Source organism: Oncorhynchus masou, chromosome 1 (genome assembly GCF_036934945.1).
Source record: "Oncorhynchus masou masou isolate Uvic2021 chromosome 1, UVic_Omas_1.1, whole genome shotgun sequence".
Taxonomy (NCBI): domain Eukaryota; kingdom Metazoa; phylum Chordata; class Actinopteri; order Salmoniformes; family Salmonidae; genus Oncorhynchus; species Oncorhynchus masou.
The window spans coordinates 18,656,034-18,674,842 of NC_088212.1; the positions used below are offsets into that span (position 1 = coordinate 18,656,034).

The window sequence follows — 18,809 nt, forward strand, 5'->3', positions numbered from 1 at the left end:
GATCTTAATCCCATTGAGAACTTGTGGTCAATCCTCAAGAGGCGGGTGGACAAACAAAACCCCACAAATTCTGACAAACTCCATGCATTGATTATGCAAGAATGGGCCGCCATCAGTCAGGATGTGGCCCAGAAGTTAATTGACAGCATGCCAGGGCTGATTTCAGAGGTCTTGAAAAAGAAGGGTCAACACTGCAAATATTGATTCTTTGCATCAACTTAATCTAATTGTCAATAAAAGCCTGACACTTATGAAATGCTTGTAATTATACTTCAGTATTCCATAGTAACATCTGACAAAAATATCTGAAGACACTGAAGCAGCAAACTTTGTGGAAATTAATATTTGTGTCTATCTCAACTTTTGGTCACGACTGTACATATTACCTCAATTACCTCGACTAACCGGTGCCCCTGCACATTGACTCTGTACCACTACCCCTTGTATATAGCTTCATTATTGTTATTTTACTGCTGCTCTTTAATTATTGGTTAAGGGCTTGTAAGTTAGCATTTCACTGTAACTACACCTGTTGTATTTGGCACATGTCACAAATAAATGTTGATTTGATAAAATAACTGATTTTCTGCTTAATTAAAAAACCTAAACTGTCATTTGTGATTATGTTTGAGTCAATTAGACCATGCCCATTTCAAGCTTATGTTCCAAAAAAAATGTAAAGTTATTTTAGAAAGTATTGTCAACTTAGCTGACTAACTAATTGATACCCCTATGACACCCAGTTTGAAGGGAAGTGCATCTGTAAGCAAAGAGATACGAAAATAACCTTTTGTTGACCCCTATGGCCATTCTCTGTACTACTCTTCTTGGTCTTGTAGGAGAGCTCTGCCATGGATGTTTTGTCATCTCCCTCATAGTTCACTGGTGCACTCATGTACTGGGGGGCCTTTGGTGAGAATTCTTCATCCACCTGCCATACAGATAAGGAAGTATCCTCTTCTTCCTCGGTGCACAGGGAAGATTGACCTGAGTACGTGCTGCTGTCTGCTGCTGCAGTGCCACACAGTCTAAATTAATGCGCCTCCTCAATTTGTTTTATATACATGTTTTTATTTCACCTTTATTTAACCAGGTAGGCTAGTTGAGAACAAGTTCTCATTTGCAACTGCGACCTGGCCAAGATAAAGCATAGCAGTGTGAACAGACAACACAGAGTTACACATGGAGTAAACAATAAACAAGTCAATAACACAGTAGAAAAAAAAGAGTCTATATACATTGTGTGCAAAAGGCATGAGGAGGTAGGCAAATAATTACAATTTTGCAGATTAACACTGGAGTGATAAATGATCAGATGGTCATGTACAGGTAGTGATATTGGTGTGCAAAAGAGCAGAAAAGTAAATAAATAAAAACAGTATGGGATGAGGTAGGTAAAATTGGGTGGGTTATTTACCGATAGACTATGTACAGCTGCAGCGATCGGTTAGCTGCTCAGATAGCATATGTTTGAAGTTGTTGTTGAAGATGTTCAGTGATTTTTGCAATTCGTTCCAGTCACAGGCAGCAGAGAACTGGAACGAAAGGCGGCCAAATGAGGTGTTGGCTTTAGGGATGATCAGTGAGATACACCTGCTCGAGCGCGTGCTACGGGTGGGTCTTGCCATCGTGACCAGTGAACTGAGATAAGGCGGAGCTTTACCTAGCATGGACTTGTAGATGACCTGGAGCCAGTGGGTCTGGCGACGAATATGTAGCGAGGGCCAGCTGACTAGAGCATACAAGTCGCAGTGGTGGGTGGTATAAGGTGCTTTAGTGACAAAACGGATGGCACTGTGATAAACTGCATCCAGTTTGCTGAGTAGAGTGTTGGAAGCTATTTTCTAGATGACGTCGCCGAAGTTGAGGATCGGTAGGATAGTCAGTTTTACGAGGGTAAGTTTGGCGGCGTGAGTGAAGGAGGCTTTGTTGCGGAATAGAAAGCCGACTCTAGATTTGATTTTCGATTGGAGATGTTTGATATGAGTCTGGAAGGAGAGTTTACAGTCTAGCCAGACACCTAGGTACTTATAGATGTCCACATATTCAAGGTCGGAACCATCCAGGGTGGTGATACTAGTCAGGCGTGCGGGTGCAGGCAGCGAACGGTTGAAAAGCATGCATTTGGTTTTACTAGCGTTTAAGAGCAGTTGGAGGCCACGGAAGGAGTGTTGTATGGCATTGAAGCTTGTTTGGAGGTTAGATAGCACAGTGTCCAAGGACGGGCCGGAAGTATATAGAATGGTGTCGTCTGCGTAGAGGTGGATCAGGGAATCGTCTGCAGCAAGAGCAACATCATTGATATATACAGAGAAAAGAGTCGGCCCGAGAATTGAACCCTGTGGCACCCCCATAGAGACTGCCAGATGACCGGACAGCATGCCCTCCGATTTGACACACTGCACTCTGTCTGCAAAGTAGTTGGTGAACCAGGCAAGGCTACTGAGTCTGCCGATAAGAACATGGTGATTGACAGAGTCGAAAGCCTTGGCAAGGTCGATGAAGACGGCTGCACAGTACTGTCTTTTATCGATGGCCGAGCTGTTGGCCGAGGTTGGAGTAGCCAGGCGGAAGGCATGGCCAGCCGTTGAGAAATGCTTGTTGAAGTTTTCGATAATCATGGATTTATCGGTGGTGACCGTGTTACCTAGCCTCAGTGCAGTGGGCAGCTGGGAGGAGGTGCTCTTGTTCTCCATGGACTTCACAGTATCCCAGAACCTTTTGGAGTTAGAGCTACAGGATGCAAATTTCTGCCTGAAGAAGCTGGCCTTAGCTTTCCTGACTGACTGTGTGTATTGGTTCCTGACTTCCCTGAACAGTTGCATATTGCGGGGACTATTCGATGCTATTGCAGTCCGCCACAGGATGTTTTGTGCTGGTCGAGGGCAGTCAGGTCTGGAGTGAACCAAGGGCTATATCTGTTCTTAGTTCTGCATTTTTTGAACGGAGCATGCTTATCTAAAATGGTGAGGAAGTTACTTTTAACGAATGACCAGGCATCCTCAACTGACGGGATGAGGTCAATATCCTTCCAGGATACCCGGGCCAGGTCGATTAGAAAGGCCTGCTCACAGAAGTGTTTTAGGGAGCGTTTGACTGCGGCTCCGTAGCGGATACAGGCAATGAGGCAGTGATCGCTGAGATCCTGGTTGAAGACGGCGGAGGTGTATTTGGAGGGCCAGTTGGTCAGGATGACGTCTATGAGGGTGCCCTCGTTTACAGATTTAGGGTTGTATCTGGTGGGTTCCTTGATGATTTGTGTGAGATTGAGGGCATCTAGCTTAGATTGTAGGACTGCCGGGGTGTTAAGCATATCCCAGTTTAGGTCACCTAACAGAACAAACTCTGAAGCTAGATGGAGGGCGATCAATTCACAAATGGTGTCCAGGGCACAGCTGGGAGCTGAGGGGGGTCGGTAGCAGGCGGCAACAGTGAGAGACTTATTTCTGGAGAGAGTAATTTATTTACTTTTCTGCTCTTTTACCAGCTGATGGCTGGTAACTCCCAGCCCACTCCTTTGTCTCATTGTCCAGAGACTGAGGCAACGGTGCAGGGTCTATGTAAAAGTGACCCTGGAAGTCTTGATCAAAGCTCTTAGGGCCCGGGATAGTATATTCCCCCTCTGCCAGGAATGTGCTCCCATATGCCTCCTATAACACAAAATGCAACAGTAAGAATGTAGGTCACCTTCACATAAAAATGACATCAAAAGTAATAATCTAAACAGTCTGACCATCTTTTCAGACTTTGAATATTATGCTGTGACATTTTTCCAATGAATGAACACCTCCAATGACTAAACACCAAATTACTTGCATATGCTTTGTAACAGTTCATCTCTGGGATTGAATGTAACACTGGTTCATTTAAAATGATCAGCACCTTTCACGTTGGGTACTTCTTCTCATCTGAATCCTCTTGGTTTTTACTGCGGATTAACTCTTTGAAGGAAAAGGGATTCATATCATCACCATCTTCTCGGACTTCATCTATGAAATAAGACATATTGGTACATATTTGGATGATAGTAATTTTCAAACTGTCTAGTTGTCATTATTGGAGAAATACAAGAGTTGGACAATTGTGGATGTGTGTGGGCCAATGCCCCTACTCCAAGTGCCATGTGATTTGTAATGACCTGTGAGTCCAGAATGTCTCACTAAATGACAGCACCGTGCCAGAGTACTTTTACCAGGGGGAAGCGTGCCCCCTACTGGCCATCCAACACCATGCCAGCAGCATGATTTCAAACAACCACCTAGGCCAAACAGCAGAGACTTTAAACCTAAACACTAATAACACACGCTGATCACTCTTCGATGGCGTTGAATAGATGTGCCCCTGCCTTAGATAGATGGGATGTGTGTTGTCTCGTACAATGATGTGAATATTAAGTAGCCTATGTAATCTAGTCACTGATCAACTAGCTACTATAGCTAGCTTAGTATCTATACTGGATTTGCTATTGAATTAACAACTTACCATCTTCAATTATAAGAACTTTTGCAGATGTTTTATGCTTTGCCATGTTGATGGTTAACCAGTCAATCGGCGATGGAATGGTAGCTAGCTAGAACAGAAAGCTAGCGTTAGCTAGGTTGCGAAAAACATTTGATTATTAACTCCCGAAATAATGTAGCTACTTGCTAATAACTCAATGTAGAAAAAATGACTTGTCCTAAGAATGGTAATTGATCAAAATGACATGGTCCACATCAGATGTGTATATCCAAGCAGCAAACGTTAGCTCGCTGCTGAGAATCACGTGGAAAATCCTAAACTTCTCACTTGCTAAAATTCAGGTGACGTAAAATGAAAAACAAACGAAACATTTCCCATGAGTCTCTAGAGATCCAATTTCCCCGGCAAATCTACACGTGCCGCGGTTAATTCGAAATCCCGGTAAGTGTATTTAAATGGTAATTCTTATCAATATCATGTTTAAAATATAGTTCAGTTGCACACACTATAGCTAACGAGCCGTCACATTTCTTCGGCTACCAAACAACCACTTCATTTCGTTGACGTGCTAGCTGCGGAAATTGGCACACCTGTGAAACTAATTTAGTTTTGCGCTAGCTATCCATGTTTGGTGGGGATAGCGAGGGCAGGTTACCAGATAATACTACGTACTGTTAGCAAGACGTTATAAATAAGAAACGTATTTGTATAGAGATGGGGCATGGTGAATGAATTCCACTTAACTTATGGAGTTGCCAAGATCATGGATTTTCCAGATACTGCACATTGAGAATTCAAAAGCATTCGTTCATATCAGTGTCATGCATTCATATTCATACTGCACGGCGCCCAATGTAGGCATTGTATTCTCACATGCAACTTATAAGGACTTTGTTAAGTTTACGGATTTAAATTTTTTATTTAATTTATTTATTTCACCTTTATTTAACCAGGTAGGCTAGTTGAGAACAAGTTCTCATTTACAACTGCGACCTGGCCAAGATAAAGCATAGCAGTGTGAATAGACAACAACACAGAGTTACACATGGAGTAAACAATAAACAAGTCAATAACACCGTAGAAAAAGAAAAGAGCCTATACACATTGTGTGCAAAGGCATGAGGAGGTAGGCGAATAATTACAATTTTGCAGATTAACACTGGAGTGAAATGATCAAATAGTCATGTGCAGGTAGAGATACTGGTGTGCAAAAGAGCAGAAAAGTAAATAAATAAAAACAGTATGGGGATGAGGTAGGTAAATTGGGTGGGCTATTTACTGATGGACTATGTACATGTGGGGCACATTGTTTGGAAATTTGAAAGATGTGTCGATCACCTGAGTGGTGTGTTTATTATTTACTTTAATAGACCACGACAGAGGAGAAATATTGACCATGTCCCAAGAGAAGCCAGACGCTTGCAGCCAGACCCAGTCACAGCCAGACGCTTGCAGCCAGACCCAGTCACAGCCTCCGACCCAGTCCCAGAGTGGTTCCAGCTCCTCCTCTGCTCCAGGCTCTGCCAGCCAGTCATCCTCTGGGTCTGGCACAGTCAGTTCAGTGGACACCATCCCCGTTAGGGACCTGGGCTCCATACCAGAGGAGCATGAGCCACAGCCCTGGGGCCTCCTGCTGCCTATGCAGAGAGGCTTCAGAGCCCACAGTGAGTTCAACAACCACATGACGTGCACCTGTTACCTGGGTGGTTAGGATGCCTTTAGGCAGGGCAGTTTAGTTGTTTTAAATGTTTTTCTGCAGTTTGTACTGATCACGTTTTCCACAATAGTGCTGGAACATTCTTTTGAGGTCTGTTTGAGCCCATGTGGTGGAGTGTGACCAGGGCTCGGTTTCTCAAAAGCATCTTAAGGCTAAGTTCACTGTTAGAACCTTCGTAGGAGCATAATTAAATCTCTGAGCTGTTTCCCAAAACATCATTATTAATGTTGCACTTGAAAGCGCTTGTAATCTAATGCCTGCCTAAGACCACTTGTAGAACAGCTAAGTGTGTCATTAATGCTTTTTTTTGCCCTCACGCATCACTTTATACACAAGATCTCTGCTAAAGATAGAATACAAATATAAACAGTAGGCTATAGGCCCATTTCAATCATATTAAAATGCATTTCATGTTCAATTGAGTTCTATTTTTCTACTTGTAGGCTACCGTCTGTAATTTCTCAATCTATTTCATGATGTGTAGCCTAACGTGCACAATGATGTCCCAAATCGTAGTTTTGTGCATTTTTATTCGGTAAGCATTAGAGTAAGCCATTTCAGTATTACCAGCAGTAGGTGTTAATATCTTTCTAGGAGATATTACCACCTACGGAGAAAACAACGCACTAAGTAACTGTTTTCTCTGTGTGGCGTTTTGGGAAACTCATGTTACATTTTCGGCCATTGTAGGAAAGATGTATTGTTAACAACTAAGGCGAAGTTCTATTGGGAAATCGGCCATGATCAATAAGTGTGTGATCATTTCAAATCATAAAACTACTGCAGCAGCACACTACAACATCATCCTCTGAGCCACCATAATCCGTAGTCACAATGTTCTTCAAGTGGTCTTCCTCCATAATCCGTAATCACAATGTTCTTCAAGTGGTCTTCCTCCATAATCCGTAATCACAATGTTCTTCAAGTGGTCTTCCTCCATAATCCGTAATCACAATGTTCTTCAAGTGGTCTTCCTCCATAATCCGTAATCACAATGTTCTTCAAGTGGTCTTCCTCCATAATCCGTAATCACAATGTTCTTCAAGTGGTCTTTCAGATCAGTAGCATTTCCGTTCATTTAAACATTGCGCAAAAATGTGTCCTGCTGAAAGTGAGATTTTTTGTTGTTGTATTTTTCCACTAGCATCTGTGTATTCTCTTCTCTTAGCCTCTATTGAAGTGATAGTGTTAGTTTAACTTTTTTTTTCTCCAGACTGTGTTGAGGACGACACTTGGTTTGGCCGGCACACTAAATGCAACTATTCCTTTGATGTCCCCATACTGAGGAAATCGTCCAGATTTGCTGCATACAGCAATAAACATTTTAGGATATTCAGAGTAGGTCGATTCAACTTTTCACCACTATCTATGTATTTTATTTAAGGGAGACCATTGTTCTGTTAATCAGTGTGCTCCGTAATGACGGTCAGGTCTTTACCTTGCAGGAGAAGAACATTGTCTATGTCTTTGACAACAGTAACAATGGCACGTTTGTTGACGGTAAAATGATTGGAAAAGGAAAAATGTTGCCACTAGCGAACAATGCAGTGTTGTCCCTTGCTGAAGAACGCCACAAAGGTACCTTTTTTTCAGAGGTTTATTTCAATACATTTCTGTTTAGGTCACTGATACTTAAATAGCAGCAAGGAGGCCCTATCCATCATGACACTATATCCATGTATCTCTAAACGTTAAGTATGCTGCATCATTCCCTTAATGGTGATGTCGGCCTTCGTCTTTGCATTAATAATCAATTCAACTGATTTTTCTCCCTTCAATAGTGTTTGTGTTCATTGATCTCATGGTGGATGAGCAGTCCAACCTACCCAAAGAGTTAAACGAGAAATACATGATCACCAAAAAGATTGGAGTGTAAGTGAGAATTTTATTAATTTTAACTTGTGTATTTTACTAAATCTTGTTACTCATGGTTTTGTTTTGAATTACAGAATAACATTCTAATATGATTTGTTATACCAGTGGTGTGTGTGGGGAAGTGAAGCTGGCTTTTGAGAGGGCCACTTGCAAAAAGGTGGCCTTGAAGACTATCAACAAGAAAGATTTCCCGGCATCTGTTGGCGTAAGTCTTATCACCATTTTCCTCCTCTTCAAGTTTATGAATATTAACTACTGCAATATAACACTCATCTTTGTTCAATTATAGACTGCCACGCGAAGTGCAGAACGAGAGATCCAGATTCTTCAAAAGATTGACCATGTAAGTATTATATCTAGAACTTATTATGATGTAATAACTGCCAAGGAGCCTAGTAAAGAAATGGCTCATCATGTCCAATGTTTTCTTTCCCTGGGGTAATCAAATGCCATAGAAGTAGTCATTTTCAAGGCATGTTTTCTACTGGACAAAGCCACAGACATCACACTTTTCTACCACTTTGTATCAAAATGTCCTCAAGTATTCGCCTGCTAATTTTCTGTGTAACTTTTGCCTCATGTCTTTTCCAGCCTTGTCTGATCAAAACAAAAGACTTCTTCCAAACAGATGACTCATACTACATTGTTTTAGAGCTGTGAGTTTAGTTTTTCATTTAAGCAGCCACTTTTTTTATTTTATTAATGAGAAACCATTATAATTTTTGTTGCGTGTAATAATTTCTGTAGCTCCCCGAAGAAGTATAATTGTCACAAGCATAGTATTTCCCTTCCCCTTGGTTTTCTGTTTCAACTGATAGCATGTGTGTGTTTCAGCATGGAGGGTGGAGAACTCTACGACCGGGTCAAAAGCAAGCAACAGATCAAGGAGCCGATTGCCAAGCTATATTTTTACCAGATGTTGAAAGCAGTAGAGGTGGGTGGATTGATGTATTTCTCTTCTTTTTTTCTTCAGAATTTTGAGAATAGTGATATTTATGGTTTGCCTGACGACTTGCACTGAATGCTTCCGCTGCTTTATCAATTTCTACATACTTCAGTCTGAATCTGCCATCATTGAGGTCATTTGTGGTGACTATGGGTGTTGTACAAAATAAAGTCATAAGCAATTGGATCGTCTCTAACCAGAGTATCAAAGCCAATGACGCATATTAAACGGCACTACCCACTTGTTCTGGCTCTGGATTTCTAGGACCAGTCAGACGGTCTGAATGTGTTCGTGTTCTAGAAGGGTCGGGGAGGGATTCAAATCCAGACTCATTGAGGAGAAGAAACAAACGCTTGTGGGTGTGGCAATTGGCCGGAGCAATGAGTCTGGGTAGCCAGGCAAATTCATGGTAGGATTTATTTAAATATATTCTGGTGTGACGTTGAAATGTCAAAATACGCCATACCTTTACACATCTTGTTTCATACTGGAGATACTGTTGCTTGAGTAGATCTTCAACTGCTTCCTTATGCTGGTTTATCTCGCATTCCTTCCACTAGTACCTTCACAACAATGGCATCATCCACAGAGACCTCAAACCTGAAAATGTGCTGCTTTCGTCTCACGACGATGTTTGCATCATCAAGGTAAGGTTTCTCAAATCCCAATGTGGGTCTTTCTTCCACAGTGAATGATCATGGTAGATCAAGACTATGTGAGGGTAGATAAAGTTATCCACTTATTCATTGTCCTTCTGAAGTGGACCTCTAGACACACTAGATCTGGAGAAGGGGGGAAAAAACTAAAAGCTTGGTTGAATAGCCTCACTGAAATGAAGAGTTACAGGCCTCTCTCTCTGTGACAGATCACAGACTTTAATCAGTCCAAGATACTGGAGGAGTCTGCCCTGATGAGGACCCTTTGTGGAACACCCACATACCTGGCACCAGAGGTGTTTACAGACGCAGTCACTGTGGGCTACAGCAGGGCTGTAGACGCCTGGAGTTTAGGGGTCGTCCTGTTTGTGTGGTAGGGATCCATGTTCCTGATGCCAGGATCACAGACATAAGTGCTGCTTGCTCTGACTAGTAGATATACAGGGCTGTCAGCTTTAATTTGAGGGTATTTTCATCCATATTGGGTGAACCGTTTAGAAATTGCAACACTTTATGTACACAGTCCTCCCATTTTAGGGGACCAAAGTATTGGGACAAACTCACTTATGTATATTAAAATAGTCAAAGGTTAATTATTTGGTCCAATACTCCTAGCACACAATGATTACATCTAGCTTGTGACTCTACAAACTTGTTGGATGCATTTGCTGTTTGTTTTGGTTGTGTTTCAGATTATTTTGTGCCCAATATGAATTAATAGTAAGTAATTTAGTGTGTCATTTGAGTCACTTTTATTGTAAATAAGAAAATGTTTCTAAACATTACTACATTAATGTGGATGCTACCATGATTATGGAATTCAGGTATATCCCTAATCATGGTAGTATCCACATTCATGTAGTAGTGTTTAGAAACATTCTATTTACAATAGTGACTCCAAAATGGCACTACATTATTTACCATTAATTTCTATTAGGCACAAAATAATCTGAATCGCAAACAGCAACTGCATCCAACAGGTTTGTAGCGTCACAAGCTTGATGTAATGCTTGATGTAATCATTGCGTGCTAGGAATATTGGACCAAAAAAGTGCCATTGTCCCAATTAGTTTTGTTGCAACTTTAAATGTTTCCAGGTTTATCAGTGTATTAAGGGCATTGTAATGCAACTATTTCAATCAATTTGCAAATAACTTGGGCCAAGATTACTTTTCAACAGCACATACAGTTTTCCTGTTCACAGATTCACTTAAGTGTTAATACATTTATATGTGACGTTTACTTCTCTCCCTTTCAGTTTGGCAGGCTATCCCCCATTCTACCCAAATGCACAAATTGGTTTGTCAGTCAGTGATCAGATCACCCAGGGAATATATACATTTATTCCATCAAAATGGGATGGCATCTCCGATGATGGTAAGGGACTAATGTAAATCCTCAAAATGACATAAAAATGTACTGCATGCATGTTTGGCACTGTCATACGTGTGCTAGAGAACATGTATTTGAAATGGATTCCACCTGTCTTGGGTTTGTAAACAACTTTTGCTACTTTACTACAGTCGGTATTGATAATTCAATGTTGTCCGATTACTACTTTTACTTATCCAATCATGTCCAGCCAAAGATGTTGTGAAGAAACTGCTTCGAGTGGACCCCAATGCCCGCCTCACCATTGAGGAGGCATTACAGCATCCCTGGCTGATGGTAAGGTTTATTGCTGTCTCATTGCCTGGCCCCAGTGCCATCAATGCGGGTATGTTTACTGCATAATGGGTATTTTGGGCTAGGCAGTGTTGTAAGTGGCAATGGCGAGTAATCTCTGATCCCATCAATCTCCATCTCAGGATGAGGCAATGAAGGAGACCGCTGAAGGCATCATGTACCCCAAGGACCCCGGTGATGCCGATGCCACAGCAGACCCCGGTGGTGCCGATGCCACAGCAGACCCCGGTGGTGCCGATGCCACAGCAGACCCCGGTGGTGCCGATGCCACAGCAGACTCCGGTGATGCCGCAGTAGTGAGAAACAGTCATTCTACTACATTATTTTCCCACCTCTTGCCTGGGGGACCACTAGACAGTCCACATTTTTGTTCTAGCCTGCTTTAACTAAGCAAGTTCTTGGTGTTTAGTTGAATTAGGTACTTAAGTGCAGGGCAAGAAAGAAAGAAAAACGTGAACTATCTGATGGTCCCTGCAGGAGAGGGTTTGCCATATGTCAGTATTGTCCAGAGTATGGTGTTGCTCACAAAATTGAAGTATGTCTCTTATTACTTTAGGCCTCAACCGGAAAGAGGTCAAGAGATGATAAGGAAGAGCAGCAGCCAACAAAGAGGTGACCAGGCCCATCCACAGGACCAACATGAGCCACATTCCACCCTCGTCATCCCATTGGAGACTCCCCTGATTGTTTTCTTCTGGCAATTAGGCCTACTTGAAATCAGTATATTGCATTTCAACACCGATCACTGTAATCATTCCCACATGTCCCTGTTCAGGATAGTGCAATCAACTGGAATTTACTTGATTACTGCATGTTGAGTTCCAACTCGTGGGCACATGCGGAGCTAGCTCCACATTGTTACGGTGGTGATATGTGAATGCTTCCATACAGCAGTTATACATTAGCTAGTGTAAAGCATAGCAGGTACATTTTCAACTAACCAGTTCTTGGCGATACTTTTGTCATTCTCAATTCTGGAGAAAAGTATCTTCTCGATGTCCAGTTGCAGGTGGTTCTCCAAAAATATTTTAAATCCACGTTTGCACCGAGTGAGGAGTTCCCTCGCCATTTTAGCTGCATCTTGTGTTTCCCCAAGAGCTTTGCAGGAACTAGATGTTTCGATGTGACACGGCCGCATGTAGGCGACGGAGCGTCACACAGTGGGACCAAAACAAATATCTGCAGACATGCAAGAGGCATTTGCAGTTCTCACTCGATACAAAATGTGGATTTAATATCTGTTTGAATATTCTTTTTTTTTTTAGGGGAGAACCACCTGCAACTGGACATTTTATAAGATGTACTTTTCTCCTATATCAAGAACAAAGAAAGTATCACCAAGAACAGGTTAGTTGAAAATTGGCCTGCTATGCCTTATATTAGCTCATGTGTAATGTATGGAAGCATTCATAGATCAGCGCAACAATGTGGAGCTATGTCTACTGGAAATTGCCTCCTGTTTTGTAAATTGTTTTTGTACAAAAATGTTATTTTCCACTGGGTTTTTATTGTTGTGCATCCCATAATTCTTGATTTGTATATCATTAAAAAAATCTTACTTTATTGAACATTTTCACCCCAGGTCAAGGTTCTTGTTCATTAACCTGAACCATCTAGCTACTAATTTTGCATCATATCATATACAGTGGCTCATGTAAGGCACTTTGATCACCCACCCATAGAGGCTTTAAACAGAACATCAATCTCTAGGTCAACAAGGACAGCACAAGCATAATCAGTGCATTAATCTGTGAGTAGTGTTGCTGTTAATCATTGTGCAAGCTTTTATATCAAACTATATTCAGATTATCTCAGATTGGCATTGGACCTGTCCCAGAGACGGTACAACACTGTGTGTGCCTCGTCAAGAATGTCCCCCACCGGACCCGACTCTTCCAGCTCAACAGCTTGGGCCGATCCTTCAGGATGTCTAATGCCACCTAGGGGCTGAGAGCAAGCAGTCAATTTATTTAGGCTGACTCACGTGATTCTGTAAATGGGTAGTAATTAGACAAACCATAAATCTAAATATACTGTAGTATGTGGTTAAACAGACAATGTTCCTTGACTGTTGTAGGACCATATTTTCAGCAGAAATGTATGCTTCACCCAGTGATTGAACTCTGTTGGAGAAGTTGGTCCACTGCTCCTCACCTGCATGAGTTCACACACGGCCAGCAAGTTAGCCAGGCTGATGTCATCTCCACAGAGGAAGGGCTGCCTCTTGAGGAACATGTTCTCCAGCTTCTCCAGGGTGTCACCCAGGTCTGCTAAAGCCCTCACCACCTTCAGTGGATCTGTGGGCTACCCTGTCATACGGGGCAGTAAAAGCTACACCACAAAGCAGCATTGTGTGCCAGCAACAACAGACATCATCAGCTATAACATTGCCTACAAAAGTCTTATTGCAATTATGTGTAATATCTAGGCTGCAAAGAGATGGTGGCAGTGGGACTAGGCTACATTTTACCTGCCATAAAGCATACAGTGTGTTCCATGAGCGAGCCTTACCTCCATGATAAAGACTTTGGTTGCATGTGGTGGTGTGTTGGTATGGTGGTCTGGTCTAGGGTCTAGTGACGCTTCTAGCGTTAAGATACAGTGCCTTCGACTGCTGTCCCACATGTTTTGGTTACTGTAGAAACAACTGAAGCCTATCATATTTTTTTTTAAATGGTCAATTGTGAAATAATAGCATAGATTGACTGTTGACATTTTGAAGAGCTAGGTCGGTAGCTTGCAAGTACACACACTGAGGATAACTCAACAGAGATCACCCATGAATGCCGAAGTAGGACAAAGTTCAAGGTACAGTAAGTAAGCTTACGTTCAATGCAGGACAGAGCTCTGCTTTTAAAACAATGTATCGCTCAGTCTGTTAATGTATCAAACATCTATGCATTTCCATTTACCATGAATCATCTTTGTAGGAACCAGTAACCTTAAGGATAACATTGCTTGCATGTTAGCTAGATGTTGTTGGTAACGTTAGCTGTAGCCCAAAGGCCGGCAGATGGTAATATATGCCGGCCTTTGGGCTACGGCACTAGCTAGTAGCCCAGCCAGCTGTAAACTCACCTTTTTGTATCGCAACAGTTTTCACCGTGTGCGAAATTGTATTGCTCTACATGGTTGTGACAAATCTAAATACACTTCTAATGCCTTTCTACCAGCCATTATAAACGTATTTGTATTCTTAACTAGATACTGTAAACTACTTAGCCACCACCAAGTGAGTCAAAACAAAGGCGTGCAAGCATATACTCAGTGCGTGCAAAGCGTAATCAATGGATGGACTAGCAGCAGACAGTGTTGCCAACTCCTCTCAGTAAGGAAAGTAGCTATTGGCTGTCCTTTTTTAATTTTTGAAATGTATTTTATTAACAACAAATCAATACAGAAAGTACATAAGGGAACACAAGTGTACATATAGATTATATACAATGGACAATCAAGCTAGGGGGTACAATATCACATTACAATTACACAAGGCAGCTTACCACATGCGTGATTAATTTGCTGTCTGGATGTGGAGGGGGGAACATCTCCTGCTCTGACTGCAGCTGGGAGGGACTGCTGCGCAAGGGCTGGGCCGCCTGTGAGTGTTTTGGGACTGGGGTGGGGCCCACGGCAGCACCCGCTGCTCTGTGAGAAGGGTAAGAAGATAAACTATACGTGCTTTCATGTCAGAGTCTCCAATAACACCAGAAAAAGTTGTTAGATTTGTTGCTAGTCGCTTTTTTGAAAATGTGTAGCAAGAGGGGTCTGAATACTCGCTAAATATAGCGACAAAGTTGCTAAATTGGCAACACTGGCAGGAGATTGCCCATGATCCTTTTAGATTTTATTAAAAAGTACATGTTAGTAGGACAGAACAATTAGCTATAAAATCTTTGTTAGAATGCTTTACATCTCATTTCTAAGTTAATATTTGCAGGTTATGCTCAGTTTTCAAAGTAGATTCAATGGCTGTAAAAACAACATTGTGGAAGTTACAAACCATCAATTTGGTATTTTATTATAATCCCATTAGTTTACTCTTCTTGGGGTCCACTCAAAACATGAAACATTACATTATACAGAACATGAATTAATAGACAACACCTCAAGGATGTTGCAACTGCGACCTGGCCAAGATAAACCATAGCAGTGTGAACAGACAACACAGAGTTACACATGGAGTAAACAATTAACAAGTCAATAACACAGTAGGAAAAAAAAGTCTATATACATTGTGTGCAAAAGGCATGAGGAGGTAGGTGAATAATTACAATTTTGCAGATTAACACTGGAGTGATAAATGATCAGATGGTCATGTACAGGTAGTGATATTGGTGTGCAAAAGAGCAGAAAAGTAAATAAATAAAAACAGTATGGGGATGAGGTAGGTAAAATTGGGTGGGTTATTTACCGATAGACTATGTACAGTTGCAGTGATCGGTTAGCTGCTCAGATAGCAGATGTTTGAAGTTGGTGAGGAAGATAAGTCTCCAACTTCAGTGATTTTTGCAATTCGTTCCAGTCACAGGCAGCAGAGAACTGGAACAAAAGGTGGCCAAATGAGGTGTTGGCTTTAGGGATGATCAGTGAGAAACACCTGCTGGAGCGCGTGCTACGGGTGGGTGTTGCCATCGTGACCAGTGAACTGAGATAAGGCGGAGCTTTACCTAGCATGGACTTGTAGATGACCTGGAGCCAGTGGGTCTGGCAACGAATATGTATCGAGGGCCAGCCGACTAGAGCATACAGGTTGCAGTGGTGGGTGGTATAAGGTGCTTTAGTAACAAAACGGATGGCACTGTGATAAACTGCATCCAGTTTGCTGAGTAGAGTGTTGGAAGCTATTTTGAAGATGACATCGCCAAAGTCGAGGATCGGTAGGATAGTCAGTTTTACTGCTAACCATCTGCTAACCATGTGTATGTGACCACTAAAAAATGTGATTTGATCAATTGAAAACGTCTCACACAGCCTACATATCAGTACATACACAAAATATCTAGGTCAAGTAGGGAAGATGCGTTGTGCCATGAGGTGTTGCTTTATCTGTTTTTTAAAAATCAGGTTTTCTGGTGTCTGATGGGGTAAATCAGTGTTGTGTGTAAATTGACTATGCAAACAATTTGGAATTTTCAACACATTAACGTTTCTTAGAAAAACAAGAAGTGATGCAGTCAGTCTCTCCTCTACTTTTAGCAAAGAGAGACTGGCATGCATAGTGGTTAGAGTGTTGGACTTGTAACCGAAAGGTTGCAAGTTCAAATCGCCGAGCCGACAAGGTAAAAATCTGTCGTTGAACTAGGCAGTTAACCCACAGTTCCTAGGCCATCATTGAAAATAAGAATTTGTTCTTAATTATCTGACCTGCCTAGTTAAATCAAGGTTTAAAAAATAATAATGATTGTACTGGTATTAGCCCTCTGATTGCAGTGAATAGCGAAACGTGATGCTCTGTTCTGGGCCAGCTGCAGTTTTTCTAGGTCCTTTGCGGCACCTGACCATATGACTGGGCAATAATCAAGATAAGATAAAACTAGAGCCAGCAGGACTTGCTTTGTGGAGTGTGGTGTCAAACAAAGTTTGAGTATCTGTACTTTCACAATATACACTTCCTATAAAAAGTCTACACCACCTTGAACTTTTTTCATATTTTGTTGCATTGCAAAGGGGGATTGAAATATATTTAATAGAGCTTTTTTTTGTAATTGATCTACACAAAATACTCTACAAATGTTTACAAATTAATAAAAATTAAAGCTGTAATGTGTAACTTTTTGGGCTACCTGACCAAATTCACATAGAAATGTGAGTTATAGAAATGTCATTCTCATCAAAAGCAAGTCTAAGAAGCAGTAGATCTGTTCTACATGTGCTATTTCTATGCTTCCTCTTTTTAAGTTTTTGCATCTTTTACTTTCGGTTTTGTACACCAGCTTCAAACAGCTGAAGATACTCTCTTTTTGGTTATTGAAAATATATTTTGCATCGGTTTAGATGGTAAAATGATTCTCTACACTATACATTGCTTGTTTTGTCACATAAATTGAACTTAGGTGAACTATTTGAATTTTAGCAACCAGGAAATAGCGGAGAGATTTCTGCATATTGCATCTTTAAAAAACTAAAATATAGTAATTGCAGAAGTATTCACCACCTTTATTTAGGCAAGCCTAAATTAGATCAGAAGTCAAATTTGTCTTAACAAATCACATAAGTTATATGGACTCACTCTGTGTGAAATAATAGGGGTTGACATGATGACTACCCCTTCCTCTGTCCCCCATACATACATCTATCCCTTAGTCAAGTATTGAATTTCAAGCACAGTTTCTACTACAAAGACCAGGGAACATTTCAAAAGCCTCATAAAGAATCAGACATTAAATATATCTTTAAGCATGGTCAAGTTAATAATTATGCTGTGGATGATGTATTAAACCACCCTGACGCATCAAAGATGCAGTCCTCCTTCTGAACTCAGTTGCCGGAGAGGAAGGAAACCGCTCAGAGATTTCACAATGAAGCCAATGGGGACTTACAGTTACAGTGTTTTTATTTTATTTTTTAACCTTTATTTAACCAGATAGGCTAGTTGAGAACAAGTTCTCATTTACAACTGCGACCTGGCCAAGATAAAGCAAAAGCAGTGCGACACAAACAACACAAAGTTACACATGGAGTAAACAAACATACTGTCAATAACACAATAGAAAAATCTATATACAGTGTGTGCAAATGTAGTAAGATTAGGGAGGTAAGGCAATAAATAGGCCATAGTGGCAAAATAATTACAATTTATCAATTAAACACTGGAGTGATAGATATGCAGAAGTTGAAACGGCAAGTAGAGATACTGGGGTGCAAAGAAATAAATAGCAATATGGGGATGAGGTAGTTGGGTGTGCTATTTACAGATGGGCTGTGTACAGGTGCAATGATCGTTAAGCAGCTCTGACAGCTGATGCTTAAAGTTAGTGAGGGAGACTCCGGCTTCAGTGATTTTTGCAATTCGTTCCAGTCATTGGCAGCAGAGAACTGGAAGGAAAGGCTGGAGAAGGAGGACATGGCTTTGGGGATGACCAGTGAAATATACCTGCTGGAGCGCGTGCTATGGGTGTGTGCTGCTATGGTGACCAGTGAGCTGAGATAAGGCGGGGCTTTACCTAGCAAAGACTTATAGATGACCTGGAGCCAGTGTGTTTGGCAACGAATATGTAGCGAGGGCCAGCCAACGAGAGCATACAGGTCGCAGTGGTGGATAGTATATGGGGCTTTGGTGACAAAACGGATGGCACTGTGATAGACTACATCCAATTTGCTGAGTAGAGTGTTGAAGGCTATTTTGTAAATTACATCACCGAAGTCAAGGATCGGTAGGATAGTCAGTTTTACGAGGGTATGTTTGGTAGCATGAGAGAAGGATGCTTAATGGCTGTGATAGGAGAGAACTGAGGATAGATCAACAACG

At 41.5% G+C, this 18,809-nt stretch overlaps 1 protein-coding gene and 1 pseudogene across 2 annotated transcripts in view; one reads left to right on the forward strand and one right to left on the reverse strand.

Annotated features, from left to right (window-relative positions):
• The window catches only part of LOC135524064 (serine/threonine-protein kinase Chk2-like), a 63,850-nt gene extending 50,933 nt beyond the window's left edge, over positions 1-12,917 (forward strand). The window contains exons 1-16 of one of the 2 annotated variants that reach the window (XM_064951341.1): positions 4,808-4,902; positions 5,832-6,125; positions 7,392-7,516; positions 7,624-7,756; positions 7,960-8,050; positions 8,159-8,258; positions 8,343-8,396; positions 8,645-8,709; positions 8,888-8,987; positions 9,560-9,646; positions 9,865-10,028; positions 10,914-11,032; positions 11,238-11,323; positions 11,464-11,637; positions 11,898-11,953; positions 12,607-12,917. In XM_064951341.1, the coding sequence (XP_064807413.1) occupies positions 5,858-6,125; positions 7,392-7,516; positions 7,624-7,756; positions 7,960-8,050; positions 8,159-8,258; positions 8,343-8,396; positions 8,645-8,709; positions 8,888-8,987; positions 9,560-9,646; positions 9,865-10,028; positions 10,914-11,032; positions 11,238-11,323; positions 11,464-11,637; positions 11,898-11,953; positions 12,607-12,697 (1,713 nt within the window). In that variant the 5' untranslated portion in view covers positions 4,808-4,902; positions 5,832-5,857 and the 3' untranslated portion in view covers positions 12,698-12,917. Of the gene's footprint in view, positions 1-4,807; positions 4,903-5,831; positions 6,126-7,391; positions 7,517-7,623; positions 7,757-7,959; positions 8,051-8,158; positions 8,259-8,342; positions 8,397-8,644; positions 8,710-8,887; positions 8,988-9,559; positions 9,647-9,864; positions 10,029-10,913; positions 11,033-11,237; positions 11,324-11,463; positions 11,638-11,897; positions 11,954-12,606 lie in introns of those variants that run through there. The other variant, XM_064951261.1, reaches the window with a different exon arrangement.
• On the reverse strand, positions 12,849-13,966 carry LOC135511339 (glutathione S-transferase theta-1-like; annotated as a pseudogene).
• Between the last annotated feature and the right edge of the window lie 4,843 nt (positions 13,967-18,809).